The 20,418-nt window shown below is 37.1% G+C and overlaps 1 protein-coding gene and 2 pseudogenes across 1 annotated transcript; 1 reads left to right on the forward strand and 2 right to left on the reverse strand.

Annotated features, from left to right (window-relative positions):
* The first annotated feature begins 536 nt into the window (after positions 1–536).
* LOC117910505 (putative disease resistance RPP13-like protein 1) lies at positions 537–7,317 on the forward strand. The gene is made up of 6 exons (XM_034824579.1): positions 537–4,944; positions 5,295–5,433; positions 6,209–6,294; positions 6,420–6,481; positions 6,578–6,779; positions 6,947–7,317. The coding sequence occupies exon 1, from the start codon at positions 614–616 to the stop codon at positions 4,727–4,729; it is 4,116 nt and encodes a 1,371-aa protein (XP_034680470.1). The 5' UTR covers positions 537–613; the 3' UTR covers positions 4,730–4,944; positions 5,295–5,433; positions 6,209–6,294; positions 6,420–6,481; positions 6,578–6,779; positions 6,947–7,317.
* Positions 6,731–8,856, reverse strand: LOC117910506 (annotated as a pseudogene).
* A 452-nt stretch (positions 8,857–9,308) lies between these two features.
* On the reverse strand, positions 9,309–20,376 carry LOC117910507 (annotated as a pseudogene).
* Between the last annotated feature and the right edge of the window lie 42 nt (positions 20,377–20,418).

The following is a 20,418-nucleotide window of genomic DNA, read 5'->3' on the forward strand; positions in this document are numbered from 1 at the left end:
ATTAATCTAAATTTAATTTATATGTATTTATTTATACTTAAATATAATTTATTTGTGTCAGGGTTTTATACTACTAAAAATAAAGACTATTCTTTTTTTCTTCCTTCACAACTTTTGTTTTTTCAATAAAATTTTCATTTTTATAACAAAATTATATATTAAAAAAAATGAGATTAAGATATAAATAAATGAAATTAAGTTATAAGACAGCCGAATTTAAATTTAAAGGTGTATATCTTTTCTATTTCAAAAATATCAAAATTTATAATAAAAATTATTAAATTTTTTAAAATAATTTTAGAGGTTTTTGTTATAAAATAATTAAAATTATTGAAAATTTTTAATGATTTTTTTTCTTTAAAAAAAATATAATTATAACAATGGTCACGTGCATGCACCATCCAATAATTTAATAAATTGCCTTCTCTCTCAGTTAGACTAAATCTATTAAAATATGTGACAGCTGTCTGCAAAATAATATAGTGGAGATTTTGATTTGTTTATTTTGTGTGGTGCACATGCCTTACTAATCCTGCTCTCAGGCTTCCATTTTCATCTTCCTCTTCCCCTTTCTCTCTCTCTCACTAGTCACTCTCTCTGCAAACTGATCACCATGGAAGTTCTTGGAGAGGTTGTTCTTTCTGTGTCCCTTGAACTCTTGTTCAGCAAACTGGCCTCCTCTGATTTGTGGAAGTACGCACGCCAAGAGCAAGTCCACACCGAGCTCAAGAAATGGAAGACAAGACTGTTGGAGATTCGGGAAGTGCTCGACGATGCTGAGGACAAGCAGATCACTAAGCAGCACGTGAAAGCATGGCTCGCAGATCTCAGGGATTTGGCTTATGATGTGGAGGACGTCTTGGACGAGTTTGGCTACCAAGTGATGAGAAGAAAGTTGGTGGCGGAGGGTGATGCGGCCAGCACAAGCAAGGTACGCAAATTCATCCCTACTTGTTGTACTACTTTCACTCCAATTCAGGCTATGCGGAATGTTAAGCTGGGGTCCAAGATAGAGGACATCACTCGCCGATTAGAAGAAATTTCAGCTCAGAAGGCTGAGCTTGGTTTGGAAAAGCTCAAAGTGCAGATCGAAGGCGCCAGAGCAGCTACTCAAAGCCCAACCCCTCCACCACCTTTGGTATTCAAACCTGGGGTATACGGCAGGGATGAAGATAAAACCAAGATACTAGCCATGCTTAATGATGAATCCCTCGGTGGCAATCTGTCTGTAGTCTCGATCATGGCCATGGGTGGGATGGGAAAAACTACGCTGGCAGGTCTAGTGTACGATGATGAGGAGACATCCAAACATTTTGCTTTAAAAGCTTGGGTTTGTGTGTCTGATCAATTTCATGTGGAGACCATAACCAGGGCAGTTTTACGGGACATTGCTCCAGGCAACAATGATTCGCAGGACTTTCATCAAATTCAACGCAAACTGAGGGACGAAACCAAGGGAAAAAGATTTTTGATTGTTCTTGACGATTTGTGGAATGAGAAATATGATCAATGGGACAGCCTACGCTCCCCTCTCTTGGAGGGAGCACCGGGAAGCAAGATCCTCGTCACCACTCGTAATAAAAATGTTGCAACTATGATGGGAGGAGATAAAAACTTTTATGAGCTAAAACATTTGTCTGACAATGATTGTTGGGAGTTGTTTAAAAAACATGCTTTTGAAAACAGAAATACCAATGAGCATCCGGACTTGGCATTGATAGGAAGGGAAATTGTAAAGAAGTGTGGAGGCCTGCCCTTGGCAGCAAAAGCACTTGGTGGTCTTCTGCGCCATGAACACAGAGAAGATAAGTGGAATATTATACTAGCTAGCAAAATATGGAATTTACCTGGTGATAAGTGTGGTATTCTTCCTGCGTTGAGATTGAGCTACAATCATCTCCCTTCACATTTAAAAAGGTGTTTCGCTTATTGCGCATTATTTCCCCAAGATTATGAGTTTAAGAAGGAAGAGCTAATCCTCTTGTGGATGGCGGAGGGGTTAATTCAACAATCAAATGAGGATGAGAAAATGGAGGATCTTGGTGATGATTATTTTCGTGAACTATTGTCAAGGTCATTTTTCCAATCGTCGAGCAGCAATAAATCACGATTCGTTATGCATGATCTTATTAACGATCTAGCTAATTCTATTGCTGGAGACACATGCTTGCATTTGGATGATGAGTTGTTGAATGATTTGCAATGTCCCATTTCTGAAAATACTCGTCATTCATCATTCATCCGTCATGAATATGATATCTTTAAAAAATTTGAAAGGTTTCATAAGAAAGAGCGCTTGCGCACGTTCATAGCTTTGCCGATTGATAAACCAACTAGTGGACTTTATTCCTTCATAAGTAATAAGGTTCTTGAAGAATTGATACCAACGTTAGGGCACTTAAGGGTGCTCTCATTGGCTTTTTACGAGATAAGTGAGATACCAGATTCATTTGGTAAGTTGAAACATTTGAGATACCTTAATTTGTCCTACACCAGTATAAAATGGTTACCAGATTCAATTGGTAATCTTTTTTACCTTCAGACATTGAAATTATCATGCTGTAAAGAGCTTATCAGGTTGCCTATTAGCATCGGTAACCTAATCAATCTTCGGCATCTTGATGTTGCTGGTGCAATAAGATTACAAGAAATACCTGTACAAATTGGCAAACTAAAAGATTTGCGGATATTGTCTAATTTCATTGTGGACAAAAACAACGGTTTGACAATCAAGGAGTTGAAGGACATGTCACATCTGCGAAGAGAACTTTGCATTTCGAAATTGGAAAATGTGGTGAATATTCAAGATGCAAGGGATGCCGATTTAAAATTGAAGCGTAACCTTGAAAGCTTGATAATGCAGTGGAGTTCTGAGCTGGATGGTTCAGGGAATGAAAGGAATCAAATGGATGTCCTTGACTCTCTACAACCTTGTTTGAATCTGAACAAACTCTGCATTAAGTGGTATGGTGGTCCAGAATTCCCACGTTGGATAGGGGATGCCTTGTTCTCTAAGATGGTGGATCTAAGTCTCATAGATTGCAGAAAGTGCACGTCTTTACCATGCTTGGGGCAGTTGCCATCGCTCAAACAGTTGAGGATCCAAGGAATGGTTGGAGTAAAAAAAGTGGGTGCAGAGTTTTATGGAGAGACTCGTGTTTCTGCAGGTAAGTTTTTCCCATCACTAGAGTCTCTACATTTTAATAGCATGTCAGAATGGGAGCACTGGGAGGATTGGTCTTCCTCAACAGAGTCATTATTCCCTTGCCTCCATAAGCTTACAATTGAGGATTGCCCCAAATTGATTATGAAACTACCCACTTACCTACCTTCTCTTACAAAGCTCTCTGTTCTCTTTTGTCCAAAATTGGAGTCTCCACTTTCAAGACTTCCACTGCTGAAGGAATTACAAGTAAGAGAATGTAATGAGGCGGTCTTGAGCAGTGGAAATGACCTCACCTCACTCACCAAGTTAACAATTTCTGGGATTTCAGGCCTTATCAAATTGCATGAAGGATTTGTGCAATTTTTGCAAGGGCTTCGGGTTTTGAAAGTATCGGAATGTGAAGAACTCGTATATTTGTGGGAGGATGGTTTTGGATCGGAAAACTCTCTTTCTCTTGAGATTAGAGATTGTGATCAACTTGTATCCTTGGGATGCAATCTTCAGTCTTTGGAAATAATTAAATGTGATAAACTAGAGAGGCTTCCAAATGGATGGCAGAGTCTAACATGCCTTGAAGAATTGAGAATCAGGGATTGTCCAAAGCTAGCGTCATTTCCAGATGTAGGTTTCCCACCAATGCTGAGAAATCTTATTCTTGACAATTGTGAAGGTCTAAAGTGTCTACCTGATGGCATGATGTTGAAGATGAGGAACGACAGTACTGACAGCAACAACTTGTGTCTCCTTGAAAAGCTAGTGATATACAGATGTCCACCTCTCATTTGCTTTCCAAAAGGGCAATTACCCACCACCCTTAAGAGTCTAAGCATATTGTGTTGTGAAAATCTCAAGTCTCTTCCAGAAGGAATGATGCACTGCAATTCCATCGCCACCACCAGCACCATGGACATGTGTGCCCTTGAATACTTAAGTCTATATATGTGTCCCTCTATGATTGGTTTTCCGAGAGGTAGGTTACCCATCACTCTCAAGGAACTCCACATAAGTGATTGTGAAAAGCTGGAGTCTCTACCAGAGGGAATAATGCACTACGATTCCACATATGCTGCTGCTCTCAAGGAACTTGAAATAAGTGTTTGTCCATCTCTCACATCCTTCCCAAGAGGCAAGTTTCCCTCCACCCTTGAGCTACTTGACATTAGGGATTGTGAACACCTCGAGTCAATTTCAGAGGAGATGTTTCACTCTACTAATAATTCACTTCAATCTTTAATCCTCGGGAGGTATCCTAATCTCAAAACCCTACCAGATTGCCTCAACACCCTCACATATCTATGTATTGAAGATTTTGAAAATCTGGAATTGTTGCTTCCTCAGATAAAAACCTCACTCGTCTTACAGCGCTCGAGATCTGTAACTGCAAGATTATCAAGACCCCCCTATCCCAATGGGGCCTTTCCAGACTCACCTCTCTTAAAGACCTCCGGATTAGTGGCATGTTTCCAGATGCAACTTCCTTTTCGGATGACCCCCACTCGATTCTTTTTCCTACAACTCTCACCTCCCTTACCCTTTCAGAATTCCAGAATCTGGAATCCCTAGCCTCCCTGTCTCTCCAAACCCTCACCTCTCTTGAACGGCTAGAAATCGAAAGTTGCCCTAAGCTCCGGTCGATTTTGCCAAGGGAAGGACTATTGCCTGACACCCTTTCTCAACTGCATGCGTGGCGTTGCCCGCATCTAACACAAAGGTACTCGAAGGAGGAAGGAGATGATTGGCCCAAGATTGCCCACATCCCCTGTGTATTAATAAGTAAGGTATTACATCTCATTCCCAACACAACATTCTTCCTCTTTCTCTTCTCAACACCACTTTCAATTTCTCTTACACGCTACTGTAATTTTCTAATTGGACTTAATTTTTAACAAGAAAGCAGCTCTTGACATGGCTCCTGGCTTGGTATTTTCCCAGTGTCTAATTTTCTCTATAATCTGTCACAATAAAAAATGAGCATTACTACTTCTACCTTGCCAGGTGCAATAAATGAGATTTTAATCCAACAAATTCAATATCTAATGTATCAAGACCTTTATACTAGAGGAAGTTCTAGTTTATTGACTTGGTTTGGTTTACTAATTAGATGACATTATCACTTCACTTATTGTAGTTCTAATGAGGTCATTTACTGGAAAAACGGTGTCAATTTGAGAAAGGGGAAGAATGGCGTTATATAGATCTCATTCCTAAAATAGTGATCAATGAAGTGCTATTTTAATCAAAGTGCCACTCCGCCAATACACAGTCAGGTAATTCTTTTGCGCTTAAACTTTTCTTTCTGTTTATTTGATTTAAGATTTTCTTTTTCTCGAAGCTTCAAGCCTGAAACAAATATTGAACACATTTTCATGCTCTATTTTGATTTGGCAGTTTGCAAAAATTAAATGAACCATTTATAACTGTTGAAAAATTAAGAAAAGATAATGTAAGAAGTGTTCTCTGTTTTTTGTTCTGGGTTTTTTTTTCTTTTCGTGTTCTCTGTTCATTTCTTATATAGAGGGCACTGAACAACTCTAGGGCATATTCTAGTTAGCTGCTTTATTAGCAAGTCATTCAAATTGCTTTGTTTTTTTCTTGCTTCAATATACCAAATTTTATGGACAACTTTAATGACTTGAATTTCAATGCTTTTAAATAATTTTATTCACAATTTCATGTGTTTGATTAAACTCATTTAATTGGAATTAAACACGTTTAAATTATCGATTTGACAACATCTAAAACATTTTTGGTTCCTCAGAAGTGTTAAATAAATTTCTCATAGATTTTTGTTTTTCCCTCAATTTTCCGATAAATAATCAAACAAGAGAAAAAGTTTATAATTTTTTTTCCCTACTTTCCCATAAATTTTTTGAGAACCAAAATAGTTTTATAATTGCTAATTTTTAAAAATTATTAAATTCATATATATATATATATATTTTACTCTTTCCTTTCTCATGCAAGAAAAAGGAAATTATGTGTGCTAAATTTATCAAACCAAACTAATCATCATTTTTTGTGTTTTTTTTCTTTTCATTTCAGTGTTCATTGTAAGTAATCAAGATGGGTATAGAAGATTTCTTATGATAAACAAAGTTTCGATTATGACCATGGAAGAAACATGTAAGGTAAACAACAATAATTTTATGCCAATGTTTTTTTAGATATGAGATCATTTAGAATTCATATGAAGTATTTTATGATATTTGAGTTCGTCAAATTTTTTAGATGATTGAACTCTCCTTTGGTTCAGCAGCTTGCAGTGATTGGGCGTCCAAGTAAAATGTGCTCTAACCAAGTGGACTTCTTCAAAAGGTAAGCAGTAGGCATAAGTCTCTTCTTGAGATAGTGGATGCACTTATTTTTGTCTCAATTTTGATGATATTTTCTTCATGTTTTGACTTTTGCAAGGAAGTGGAATATGAAGAAAGGATAGATTGTTCAGACTTTGCCTGTGGAGGAAGGGAGATTCCTGGGTGCTCAACACTTGATGCTCATTGCTCTGTTCAAGAAGAATAAGAAACTCAGATGTACAAGGCACCTCCAGCACAGTGAAGTGAATACCCAAGCTTTTTGGATTTCTCCTAGGACACCTGGAAGGCTGGCACATAAGGTTTGTCATCTGCACACCTGCCATGAGTGACAAACACATGTGGGTTCATCTCAAAACTCAATAAGAACAAAGAAATAGCTCAGCCAATCTTTTGACTATAAATTAAGAATGGAGAAAAACTGTTATGTCAATCTCAAGAAGCTCAACCAGTATTTTTTTTTTGATAGACAACAAGAACATGCAGTAAAGAGTGCCAAAAGAGGAGGGGGCGCACCCTACGAATACAGAGAGAAGCTCAACCAGTATCAATGAAAGGTTTAAATAGCTCAGCCACAAGTTTTGAATATGTGCATCCTCTTTGTTCTCTTTATTCTCTTCCCACAAAGATATTCCTTCGATTTTGTGAAACAGTCCCAGTTTTCTTTATGCCATTCTACTGTTGTTCCTATGAGAGGTAGTTTGGGCACACTTCAACAAATTTGTAAAATTTTAATGTTTCAAAACCTTGTTCATCTCATTAATCTGATGTTCAATGAGGTTCATAACAATAAAATTAGCAGGAAAGCACCATGAGTCAGAAACTGACAAAGTTCTTCTCCTTCAAGCTTTCAACTGTATCCTTCAGGCTCACCTCCAGAGGAGTGAAGTGAATGCCTTAACTCCTTGCTTTCTCTTGGGATACCCGGGAGGATGGTGCATAAGGTTTGTCATCTGTGCATCTGCAACCAAACACATGTGGATCCCATCTCAGAATTTTTTGCATGATACCAAGGCATAAATATTTAAGGGGAAACAAGATGGCAAGTACTCTTCAATGTATCCAATGGAACAGTAAGAAGTAATATCGTGTTGATCTCACTCTCTTCTAATGATGGCACTAACGAGCACTAGCAATAACAAATAGAAACTTACTTTTCAGGTAGAGGTAATCCAGGGTAGAGCTTGCGCAAAATCTTCAGTATCTCAGAATTGTGTAAATCCCTCTCTACTAAGCAGTATCTTCCACTAGCTTCTGGGATCTCATATGCTTGAATGTGTGCATTGGCAACATCTCTAACATCAACCCACCAGGATGATATATTCGGAAATGTTTGAGCTCCTGCAACAAACAAATTTCAAATGCTTGCATTTGAAGAATTCAGTATCTTGATATAAAGTCTGCAATGTGCTTGTGGATATTTTTAGTACTACTACTTCTAGTACTACTACCAGTGAAAAAACCGGTAAAATATTTCATTAAACATGCAAAAAAGATGGTATGTGATAAGAAATAAGCTCAGATGCAAACCTTTGATTCCTTGCATAAAACTGGATCTGAAAACCACCTCAGGAGTCAGAGGTTCTCCAGTGAATAAAACTGAAGCCAAAGACGATGTTACAACCACTCTTTTGACAGACGGAACTTTTGAACAGGACCTTAGGACATTGATGGTTCCCTTCAATGCAGGGTCAATCAATTCTGTCTGAACACGAAAAAACTGAAAAGAGAAATAGAAGTGGTGTAGGTTGAACCTGGGGGTTAATGGCTTCCAATGCAACAGGGGATGCAGTATGAAAAACACCATCACATCCATCAACTACAGAATCAAAAGACCCTTCTTCCAATAAGTCTGCTTTGAACAAATGAAGCCTTTCCTGAGCTCCATCGAGTGAAAGCAAGTGCTGTGTCTTCTTTGGATCATCTGTGGCATATATATACATATAAATGTAAGCACAACCAGTGAGTTAAATGGAAGCATATATAAGTGAAAATGCCCTCGGAGGTTGAGATAGAGAACTGACTTGGGTCTCGAACGGTTGCTTGACAGTGTAACGGTGTTGGAGCAGGAGCTTCACCAGCCATGAAGCTATAAACCCAGAAGCTCCGGTCACGGACACCACCTTTCCTTCTCCACTCATCTCCCTTGACGTCTTACGAAACCTTTAAATCTATGTTATCCACTTATACACTTGGTGTATATAGAGATAACATACTATTCGAATGCGTGTGCGAATTAAAATGCAGGTGTATGAGAATGAGTCAGCGTTTGGACCTCCTTGGTCACTGTCAGCTTCCCTCATCCCCTTGCTTTTACCCTTGGTATTCATTCCACAAAGATGTCCATTCTCCTTTGACTTTCTGGATCATCTGCTTTTCACCATGCAAGGATGGAAATTATACTTGCACCCAGATTTTTTTTTTTTTTTAAACCCCATAATTGTTGCATTTTTTGATCATATATGAACAAAAAAAAAACGTCTTAAGGGTAAGGTTTGGTTGATAATTTTGTTTCTAAGTTTGCGGTTTGAAAACTACTTCACTACCATCGAGTCTTATATCAACATCATTCAAGTTTAAGGCACAAAATTTGAAACTTAAGTAAACAGGTCGGAGTTTAGAATTAGAATAAATGAATGAAATTTGAAACTTAAGCATTTTTAGTATATTATTTTTGTTAGTGAGAATTATTTTTTATAAAACATATTTATATTCAGCAGTAATTAACAAAAATTTGGGGTTTCAATCTTATTGTCTCTGATCATTTCAGTACTCTAAGAAACAAAATGACCAGAGATTGTTTTGGAATGGTTGAGCAGCCAATCACAGAATGAAGTTAATGGGCCATGCCACCTCACTGCATACATTTCCAAAGACAGAGCTCACTGTGTCCTTACATATGGTATAATCAAGAACATTGCCCTTACATAGTTTGTTAGCTACCAACCTCTGCATAAGTTAATGACAAGTGAAAATCTTCCTCAGTTACTTCCCAAACAAAAAATCTAGTTTGGAAGGGGCCTAAGGTCTACGAATCTCCTTGGTGCCCATTTAGGATAGTTGATAGCTTTTGTTGTTGAGCAGAAGCAGGAATAGAAGTTGCCGCTTTTTATATGCTGTTGATTTTCTTTTGGAGAACTTGTAGCATGTCTTGGGAATTGCTTACCATGAACATATTAGAAGATACATGACTCCAACACACTTAACAATGAAGTTACCAAGAAGACACCATTTTTTATTTATGATTCATTTGCATGGCTATACCATGTGTCAGAAACTGACAAAGTTCTTCTCCCTCAAGCTTTCCACAGTGTCCTTCAGGGTCACCTCCAGAGGAATGAAGCCGATGCCCAAACTTTGAGTTTTCTCCCGGGACACCATATAGGTTGGTTCATAAGGCTTCTCGTCTGCACATCTGCCACAAATGAAACAGAAACACATTTTCTTAATCAATCAGTGAAACGACTGGTACTGAAGAAAAGAAAACTCTTAGGACATGGACCTGAAGCTTAATCCTATATGCAATGAAACGTTAAAAAGCACAAAACACATCTCTTTTGTACTAGAAGAATGAAATATGGGTTTAACTAGACCTAAATGGCAGAAAGTATTCAGTGAATCGGAAGAAACTCCACCAAGGTCAATATTGATGATAGGAGTTTGAAACAAGGAAAGGTTCTCATACCTCACCAACTTCATTCAACAGGAAAACACATTTGTGGATATGATCAGCCAAAACAGAATAAATAATATAAATCAGAAAATTCCTGAGCCCCGATCACTGAAGCACTTTTAGACCCTTAGCACTTCGATAACATATTAAGAATTGGATGCAATTCATAAGAAGGCAATATGTTGAAATAGCATAGACATGCCATTATGACCACCGTGAATGGAGAAAGGCTACACATACATGTGAAATATTTCAAACATACAATAGTATTTAAAGTAAGACACAGTGGTCCAGCCATGGCCCAAGTAAATGCAAGCTACAACCTATTGGATTCACAGGCACATCATAGAGGATAACACAGACCGACAAGGTAAGCGAATTTGCAGCTTCCCAGCTCATTCAGATGGAGAGGATTCACCTCTCCAAAGTTTGATTCTCAAGGCAATGCCTTTTGTGAAAATCTCAATAATTTGTTGATGGTGTTGTTTCAGTCTTATTAGAACAACTGTTTCTTAGTTTAGTCTATTGTCAATTGGTGTTGTCTGTGCAACCAAATGATGGAATCAATGTATCACATATTCATCCAATGCAGGTTACTTGTTTTATTGTGTCTGTTGCCTTCCTGATGTAGTTGTTTCCTTTTGTTTTTAATTTTTACATTTTAGTGCTACTTTCATACTACTACTTGCACTGGAGTTGTGCCCCTTTTTCTAGGTACTTCTTTACAGAATATGTATATATTAGCCTATCAAGAAATAAAAGAAAAAACCCAAAATAAACAAAAAGAAGTAGCATTGCCTAAGCTGCAATATTGATTTCAAAGGGCACTAATGCAAACTAGAAATAACGCCCTGCAAATAATAAAACCTTACTTCTCAGGTAGGTTTAAAGCAGGGTAGAGCTTGCGCAAAATCTTCATTGTCTCAGAACAGTGTAAAATGCTCCCTACTAAACAGTATCTGCCTCTAGCCGTTGGAAGCTCATATGCTTGAATATGTGCCATGGCAACATCTCTAACATCAACCCATCGATGTGTTTTATTGGGAAATGTATCTCCTGCAGCAAACAAATTTCAGAAGCTTACATCCCAAGTATTACGTAAGTGTACTGAAAGTATCAGTTTCTTTTGCCTATTTAAGTTTAGTGTGCAATCTGCTCAATGATAATATGATGTTTTTCCATTTATTTATTTATAGTCATTGTCAACTGATTCACAGAAGGAATTCCCACTAGCTTTTGGCACAATCTCAAAAGTATTACAGCTAGAAAATTTTGAAGCACACATTTTCGTCTTAGACTGTTTGTCTCAAACAGAAATGCTTAGAAAATGATGCAATCACACTTAGCAAATACACTTATATTTATCACTTTATGTAATGTTGGAAATTACAAGTGAAAACATTATTTTGTACAAAATACCTTTCTTATTTCATACGAAAGATCGAACGGTTCTAAAGCAGCACGACAAATTACTTTGGTTATTGCAAGCATTGAACTAAAGCAACTACCAACAAGTCTAATCCCAATTACTACGGTCTGGATCCATGAATCAGAGTACAACCATCAAGGCACAGGTTTATCATATGTCCAATGCTCAACCTATGGCAACGACCTCATAATTGAAGCAAGATACAGGGGAGGTTAGTTGGAGGCAGAAGAGGTTGGCTAGTAAGGAAACAAACCATATTGGCTATGCAGTTAAGGTAGTATTGATTATTGTAAGAGTTGTCAATAAAGTAACATGATATTGCCCTATAAAGCCACTAGAAATGATTCTAAATGTTTAAAGAATGTTAAGATCTGTAAAATAGTCCAAAAAAGTTAGTAGAAGTTTTTAAAAATACTGATCAAGTGAGTCGCACATGAACAACTCATTTGCAATGGAGTTGGATGCGGGGAACCCCCACTTTATGCTAATTATGTTGAGCTGCAGTAATATTTAGATGGGGTAGATCAAAAGGATTAATGGGTTATTTAAGAAGTTCTTGCCCTTGGCTTGAACTTGCATGCAAATATACCTCAAGTTCAGGATAGTAATTGCACACGCATGCTTTCAGTCCTTTCACAGTCCAGGGGTCCTTCCAAACCAGTCTGACTTAGGAGGCCAAAACGAAACATATCTTCATCTAATCTCATATGCAAATCTCCCAAATGAGTATCTTGGTGATACAACTATAATGACCAGAGGAAAGAACAATTTTTTAATGTTAGAAGATTAGTCAGCATATATCAAAATGCATATGTAGTCCTTTTATGTGGAACTGTGGAAGTCTTGTGACGGTTTATTGATAAGTTTTGATTTAAACTTCTGAGTTTCCATTTGCAGGGCTGTTGGATAGAGTTGACTCAATATTGAAGTGAAGCATGTATTGCTACTGGAGTAGAAAGATAAACATAAAAAAGAGATTCTCATCAATTGTAGAAGAGTACCTTTAGTAGCTTCAGAACTTCCTCCACACTTAGATTAAGAGTAGGCTGTAAGAGAGGGCCAATCACCCACCCTGGATTTATTGTAACCATGTCAATCCCATTCTCTTTTGCAAACTTCCAAGCAGCCTCCTCAGCTAATGTCTTTGAAAGCATATACCATAGCTAGTAGAAACCAACATGTTTGAAAATATATAGTGAGAAGCATTTCTAGTAGATAATGGAACATAGAGAACAAGCAATGAACTTATGAACCCAAGCAAAATCAATAGGAGGCTGTGCAGGCATACACACTCACATTAAAACTAATTAGATATGTCACAACTGTTTTGTCAACCCATGTTTCTGAGCCATCATGTTTAATGGACAGTAAGACAATCAGAGATTAACATCCATTTCATTCATATAATATCCAAATTAGAGTTCTCATTTAATTTCTTGTTTGAGGAATGCGACTTTATGGATCAGACAGCTACCAACACTGTATTAGTGAAATATTAGACATACATGGAAGGATTATTTAATCTAATGGCAGGCTTAGCAAAATAAAGGGATAATCCTCTCATTCCCATCGTGTTATTTAACCCTAAGCTGGCTAGCAGAAGTGTAAAAACAAGAGGGCATGACAAATTGGCAGCTACTTCTGCAGGGTAAAAGAAGTGAAGAGCCATGAAAAGAAAACATTTTGTAAAGCCACAAACAAGAACATGCAAAAGAGATAGCATGTGATGGGAAATCATCTCATTTAAGCAACCTTTGATTACTCACAGAAAACTGGATCTGAAAACCAACTCTCATCAACTAGCACACCAGGAGCTAGAGGTTTCCCATTGAATACAACTGAAGCCATAGATGATGTTACAACTACTCTTTTGACAGATGGAACTTTTGCACAAGATCTTAGAACGTTCATTGTTCCTTTTAATGTGCTGGGTCAATTAGCTGTGCCTGAAACACGGAGAAACAGATAAAACAAATCTCCACATAAGTAGTCCAATGAAGATAAGCTGATTAAAAGCTAATAATTATGTATAGAAGCAAACATAAGATCACATTATGGATCCTAAAGAAATTCTTAGCTCGTCTATGATCTATGTTTTTGTGTGATAATATTATGCAAACAGTTATTTACAAGGAAGGATGAGAAATCCTTCAAACAAGTAGATGTACAAGAACATGATTCAATAGGGGGGAAAAAAATAAAGGGAAAAAAATGAAGAGACAATGAACCCTCCAGCCTTAAAGATTAACCCCAGGTAGAAGTATATGATATGGCTCACTCAAACAAAGTTGGCATAGGACATGACTTCTCTCTAAATCAGCCTCTCATCTTCTTGATTTCCCGATCTAGACTTTCAAGAAATGATCAGCCAATGTCTCTAAAAAGATCCACTATCCTCCACAAGTAGTGGTTTTTATCTCCCTGACGCTCTTTGACCCAGTGACATGCAAGAGAGAACCATTGCTCAATTCTCCTTCCCCATAAGATCATAAACACCCAACTCTTTCACCAGATTTACATCCCTTCTAATAGTTTCAGGACCTCTGCATCACATCAATAGCAAACCCCATCACAAATGACATTAAAAAGCCCTAATAATCACACATCTAAGGAATTGTAAAAGGCTGGAAATTTCCATCTGTCTCGAGTTTGCTAGGTAACATCAACCAAACTTGAGCTTTAGGCTACCATGAGGCTAAAGAGCCCACTACATTTTTGACATCTAAGTAGACCATCCAGTGGAAGACTTAGTTCACCTTTTGACACTAACTTATCATGTATCATTTGCTTCTATTTCTTCTAGATAAGTTTGAATATCCGTACATATGTATTTTCTATCTAGCATCAGTCTATCTCAGGCCTTAGGGTCCTCTATTTTAAACTAGTTGAAATATCTTATCACTTTTTCTTTTTCAATAAAGGCATAGAAGGTCCACAACAAAGTAGCATTCTTGAACGGGTCATAGGAGAAAGGAGCCACTGAAAACCGAAAGGAGATTCTGAGTCTTCCAAAGAGCCTAATCCCTCATGGAAAGAACAGAGACATAGTAAAATGAATTTTTGCTCTGTTTCTCTTTTCATTTTCATATTTTCATTCATAACTTGACCCTTGATTTGGCACAAACACACACCTATAAAGTTTTGTCTATTGAAGGGCCATCCACAATTGCTCTTATGGCTAAAAAGTCACAAACAACAGCATGCCACATTCTGAAATGAAAAGATGCTGCCTGACTTCACCAGAAAAGCAAGGCAGCTGAATAACTAAAAACTGGTGCCCACACTGTGATTGTTGGCATGCTGCTAATTCCAATGATTGAGGTGGAGCTGAATTCGATCACATAGAAGCTGGTATGTTAATTGTATAACATGTTGTGTCCGGAAACTGAAAAAAGTGCAGAGTGGACTGGCCACAGTCAGGAGTCTAGAAATAGCACAGGCAGTGCCTCCTCCAGCACAAAACCACTCTCCGACGGGAAAGGCATATTGATCTCCGATCCAAAAAAGAATGTATATACATTCAAGGGAACCTAAAGAACTCTACAGTGACAAGCATTCAAAGAGTTGTGAGATAATAGACATTAGCACACAAGTCAATGAAAGATTTTCTCATGTTCTTAAGTATCCAAGCATTTCTCTGAAGCCGAATAATCCATTAGCCAGCTAAGTTGGTCTCTTTGCACAGTGCTCTCCCTCTAGGACTCCTCCCACCTCCCAAACTCTTGAAGAATCCCAACTACAAAAAACATTATCTGCCATTACATCAACACAAGATTTCCCTTTGTAACTGAGAGAACTTCAAAATCTAGGCTCCATTGTGTAATATGAAATCAGATTGATGAGATACATTATGATCATTTCATCATATTGATAAGCTATGTTATCAAAGAATTTTGATAAAATAAAATGTTGTTGGGCATACCATACCTATTTATGAGAAGGAGATATTCAAAAAATAAAAAAATAAAAAATCAACGTTCCTACATTTCAAAGAAAGATGCACAACATTGATGGAGTTATTCCATAACTGTTCCAGGAGCTAACTCTCCCAACCACTATATGGAGTCACATGGTGATGGTGACAAAGGAAATGCGGTTACACATGAATTATGATAAAAATAAATAAATAAATAAATAAAATAAAATCTCTTTAAACCTAAAATGAACCAAAAAAATAAATAAAATAAAATAAAATTGGAAAAGAAGTATAGTGGTACACCACAAACCAGTTGGTTGGTGAATGAGCCTAAACAAAATAACCCATGCCAATCATCATAGACAAACTCAATAGATTATGTTTGGTTCTCGGAAAGTACTAAAAAAAAACACTAAGGAAAATAATTTTTTCATGTTTGATTGTTCTATAGAAAATACCAAAGAAAGACAAATATAATTAAAACTAATTAGAAACTTATGAATTTTTAAATTATTTAATCTTTGTATTCAATAGTTAAAATAAGTGAAATAAGTTTGAAATAACATATAAAAATAATTTTTGACTTTAAATCTATTTTTAATTTTCCTTCAATTTTTCTTTCTTTCTACTTTTCCTTTCTATTTTCTTTCTCTTGCATTTTGCCTCAAATTTTTTAGGAACCAAACATAGCCATAAGGTTCATCCATCAAATTCTGGAAGTAACTTTTATTTTTATTTTTATTTTTATTTTTTTGCTGATCATGTTATGATAGTGCCAGTTTAGAATCAATAATACAGCAAATATGTCATGCAATTGGAGGAGTTATGGATGATCCTTGTATTCATAACTACATCAAAGGTATAATCATGTAGACTTAATTGAGTTTTTAAGGGGCAGTGCCTAACTAACTAAAATTAGCGAGGTAATATATGAATCTTGTGAAGCATTCCTATTTTAAAAAAAATAATCATGTGAAGCAACTGAGCTGTTTGAGAAAATAAAGGAAAAGGGAATTTGGGAAGGTGAGGGAGGTGAGGAAGGAGGTAAGGAAAGAGATAGAGAGAAGGAAACAACCACTTCTCTAGCATTTTGTGGAATGCATCCACTATTAGTAAGCACATTTACCTATTTCTTATACCTATAGCATTCAGGGTCCGGAGAAAATCATAAGCAACTTGTCTAACATTTTGTGGAATGCATCTTCAGTCACCTTGAGGCAGTGGTTGTCAGTTAAAATGTTATAACTCTCCACTCTTGAAGATAATCACAAGGAGTTTTTGTTTGTTTGGGGGGGGGGTGGTTGGTTTGTTTATTTCAGGATTTAAGGTAGGAAGTAGAGGTGGCAAGGGAGTGGAGGTGTCTCATCTTTTGTTTGCGGATGACACATTGATTTTTTGTGAGGCTTCTAAGGACCAACTATTGCATCTTCATTGGGTCTTGATGTGGTTTGAAGCAATTTTGGGCTTAAGATCAACCTTGAAAAAGTGAGCTAATCTTAGTTGGAAGGGTTCCAATAAGGAGGAGTTGGTGGATATTTTGGGGTGTAAAGTGGGGTCATTACCTTCGAAGTATCTTGGGCTTCCTTTGGGTGCTACCTTTAAATCGACAACAATGAGGGACTTTGGTGAGAGCGGATGGAAAGAAAGCTCACAAGGTGGAAGAAACAAAGCTTGTCCAAGGGGGTGGGGTGTTTAACTCTCATCAAAAGTACCTTGTCTAGCCTACCCATTTATTTCATGTCCATTTTTTTATTTCAAGAAGGGTCTGTTGTAAATTGGAAAAACTTCAAAAGGACTTTCTTTGGGGAGGGGGTTCTCTTGAAAATAAGCCTCACTTAGTGAGTTGGCACAAGTTTGTAAGCCAAAAGCGAAAGGAGGGAGGGCTAGGCATTCAAAATCTTTCTATTTTGAACAAGGCTCTCTTAGGAAAATGGAGTTGAAGGTTCATGTCAAAGGGAGACCTTGTGGAAGAAAGAAATCATTGGTAAGAATGGGGTAGAAGAAGCAGGTTGGTGCTCTTTGGAGACAAGGAAGGGTCATGGCATAGGATTGTGGAAGGCATAAGAAATGATGGATTCTTCAAAACAAGATTTCCTATGATTGGGTAATGGAAGAAGGGTAAGGTTTTGGAAGGACATTTGGTGTGGGGGCACCCCTTTGAGTACCTCTTTCCCCTCTTTGTTTGCTATAGCCACTTCAAAGGAGGCTTGGGTATGTGATGTTTGGAAGCATATTGATTTTGAGGGTGTTGGACCCTTGTTTTGTAAGGAATTTCAAGATTAAGAGTTAGGTTATGTTGAAGCACTCCTTTTGCGTTTGCATGGCAAATCAATGAGAAGGGGGATGGATGACAAGGTGGTATGGATGGCTACAAAGGGAGGCCAATTTTAGTTAAATCTTTCTATGATGGGATGGTTCAAAGGGGTTCAAATTCTTTCCGACAAGGCTTATTTGGAATTCTTAGGCTCCAATAAAAGTGAGTTTTTTTTTTTTTGGGAAGCAACTTGGAAGGGGATTCTAACTATGGACAATTTGAAGAGAGGTTGGACTTTGGTAAACAAACGCTTTTTATGTAAAGATGAGAAGGAATCTTGCAATCACATCATTCTTCATTGTTCTAAGGCTAGTTTGTTATGGCAATTAGTTTTCTCCTTGTTTGCAGTGGTTTGGGTTGCATACCTCAGTCCAAGCAACACTTCTTAGTTGGCATAGCCGATCCGTTGGGAGGAGGAAAAAAAGGTGTGGAATGTTGCACTTCTTTGTTTGTTTTGGACTATTTGAAAAGAGAGGAATAGAAGGGCTTTTGATAATGTTGAGCTTTCGTATCATGAGCTAAAATTCTCTTTTCTTTGTAACTTTTTAGAATGGACCAAAGGGGGTCTAAGGCAAGAGTCCTTTTATATGATTGATTTTATCGATTGGTTAGGTTGCCATTAAGAAGAGGGTTTTTGTGTTTTTTCTTTGGTGTGCACATGCGTACTTCCTATGTACTTGGTGTAGCCTTTTTTTTGGCTCTTTAACATGTCTTTTGCTCTTTGCCTATCAAAAAAAAAAAAGCACAAGGAGTGTTTGGATCAGCCACCATAAATTTCCATTGGAATAGCCTTGTTACGGTGTGAGCATTCCCATGCTGCTGTCAAGGAAGTTATACATTCCTAAATAAATATTCACAGGGTTTTGGTTCTTATTGATGCAAGACAAAGGGCCTTTATCTTCTTTTGAACAAACATAACAAGTGGAGAAAAGAAGGATTAGGGGGAGAATGAAAGAAAGAAAGAAAAAAAAAAAAAAAAAAAGCTAATTTCAATATTTTTGCACATAAGCAGAATATAAAAATCCAATATCAGTTTCTCTCTTTTCCACCATTGTATTGGTTTAGTGAAATCAGCATTCACTACCATTGGATCAGTTGAAGAAACCACATACAGAAAGAAGAATCATGCAAATTAACAATTCATGATTCGTTAGTAATTTCAAGATCAGTAACTGATTGGAAAAGAATATAGACAATACTAAATTTTACAGTATGCCGAATGGAACCAATATAGGATAAACCTGGGGATCGTCAACTATCAGCACAACTGGGGATGCTGTATGAAATACTCCATCACATCCATCAACCACAGAATCAAAGGATCCTTCTTCAAGTAAGTTTGCTTTAAACAAATGAAGCCTTTCTTTAGCACCTTCAAGTGCAAGCAAGTGTTCTGTCTTCTTTGGATCATCTGTGGCATATATAAGCACAACTTGCATGTTAAATGGAAATAAGAAGAATGAAGCTTACAAAAACTTATTTTGGTAAGAACATATATTATGTGATAGAAAAAAAAACCGAAACCCTAGTACAGAAGGAGTATACAGTGGAAGCATGACTAGAATATTAAGAAGTTCAACTATGCTCTTCTTAAAAGAATGGGGATTGAAGTAAAATGGATGGGGCGTGTAGAGTAGTCATTTTCTCAACTGCAATTGCAAGCTTTGGATCATTTATGCAAGATGATTGGATTTTCAAAGTGCAAGAAACTTCAGTTGTGATGTACAATTTGTTGAAATACTAACAATAGAATAGAGCTAAAGGCATTCAAGAGGAAACCGAAGAACAGAAAGAAACAAATGAAGACCTAAACTGTCCTCTTGTCTTGTTTGTATAACAACAAAAGCTTGCAATAAAGCCAAATAATTGTACAAAAATTTGTTGATTTTCTTCGTTTCTCTGAAATTATTTTCAAGAATAAGTTTCCAAAAAGAACACAGGCCCATATTTAGAGTTTTTGGTTCCAAAACAATTTGGTATGGCTGAAGGAAAATCTTCTTTCCCTTTGCTTTTCTTTTTTAGACCTCCCAGTGTCTTGTAAATTAAATGCAAATTTTTTACAAGAATAGTAGTAATTAAGAAGGAACACATGCAGAATCTGAGATGGATTGATTCTGAAAGTATCTGAAATCATTTTAATAGCATAAACTCGATCAATTTGCCCTGTAGAACCATGTAGAGAGTATAATTCCAAGAAATTAGGACAACACAAAGACCCGAGTACTGAATATTGACTTTCAATCATAGATTAACTTCTGAAAAAGGAAAAAGGATAAAGACCCATCAAAATACACTCAATCGAAGCTTCACACTGCTAAATAACGGCCCACCCACATGCATAAAACTAACATTATGCTTGAAAAGTACTGAAACAATAAAGAAAGAAGAAAATTGGGATAATAGCAAGTGGGATTCGGAATGAGAAGTTTTGTAATTGGAAGAGATCTGACTTGGTCTCGAACTGTGGCTTTGACGGTGTAGCCGCGTTGGAGAAGGAGCTTCACAAGCCATGAGGCTATGTACCCAGAAGCTCCGGTCACGCACACCACCTTGCCTTGCCGTCCATTTCTCACTCTCCTTGTAGTCTACATTCAGTCTGCTGCAAAAGA

Source organism: Vitis riparia, unplaced genomic scaffold, assembly GCF_004353265.1.
Source record: "Vitis riparia cultivar Riparia Gloire de Montpellier isolate 1030 unplaced genomic scaffold, EGFV_Vit.rip_1.0 scaffold762_pilon_pilon, whole genome shotgun sequence".
NCBI classification, from domain to species: domain Eukaryota; kingdom Viridiplantae; phylum Streptophyta; class Magnoliopsida; order Vitales; family Vitaceae; genus Vitis; species Vitis riparia.

Bases quoted from the DNA above. Each gene is read 5' to 3' on its own strand.
- LOC117910505 (XM_034824579.1), top strand. From the start codon at position 614: ATGGAAGTTCTTGGAGAGGTTGTTCTTTCTGTGTCCCTTGAACTCTTG.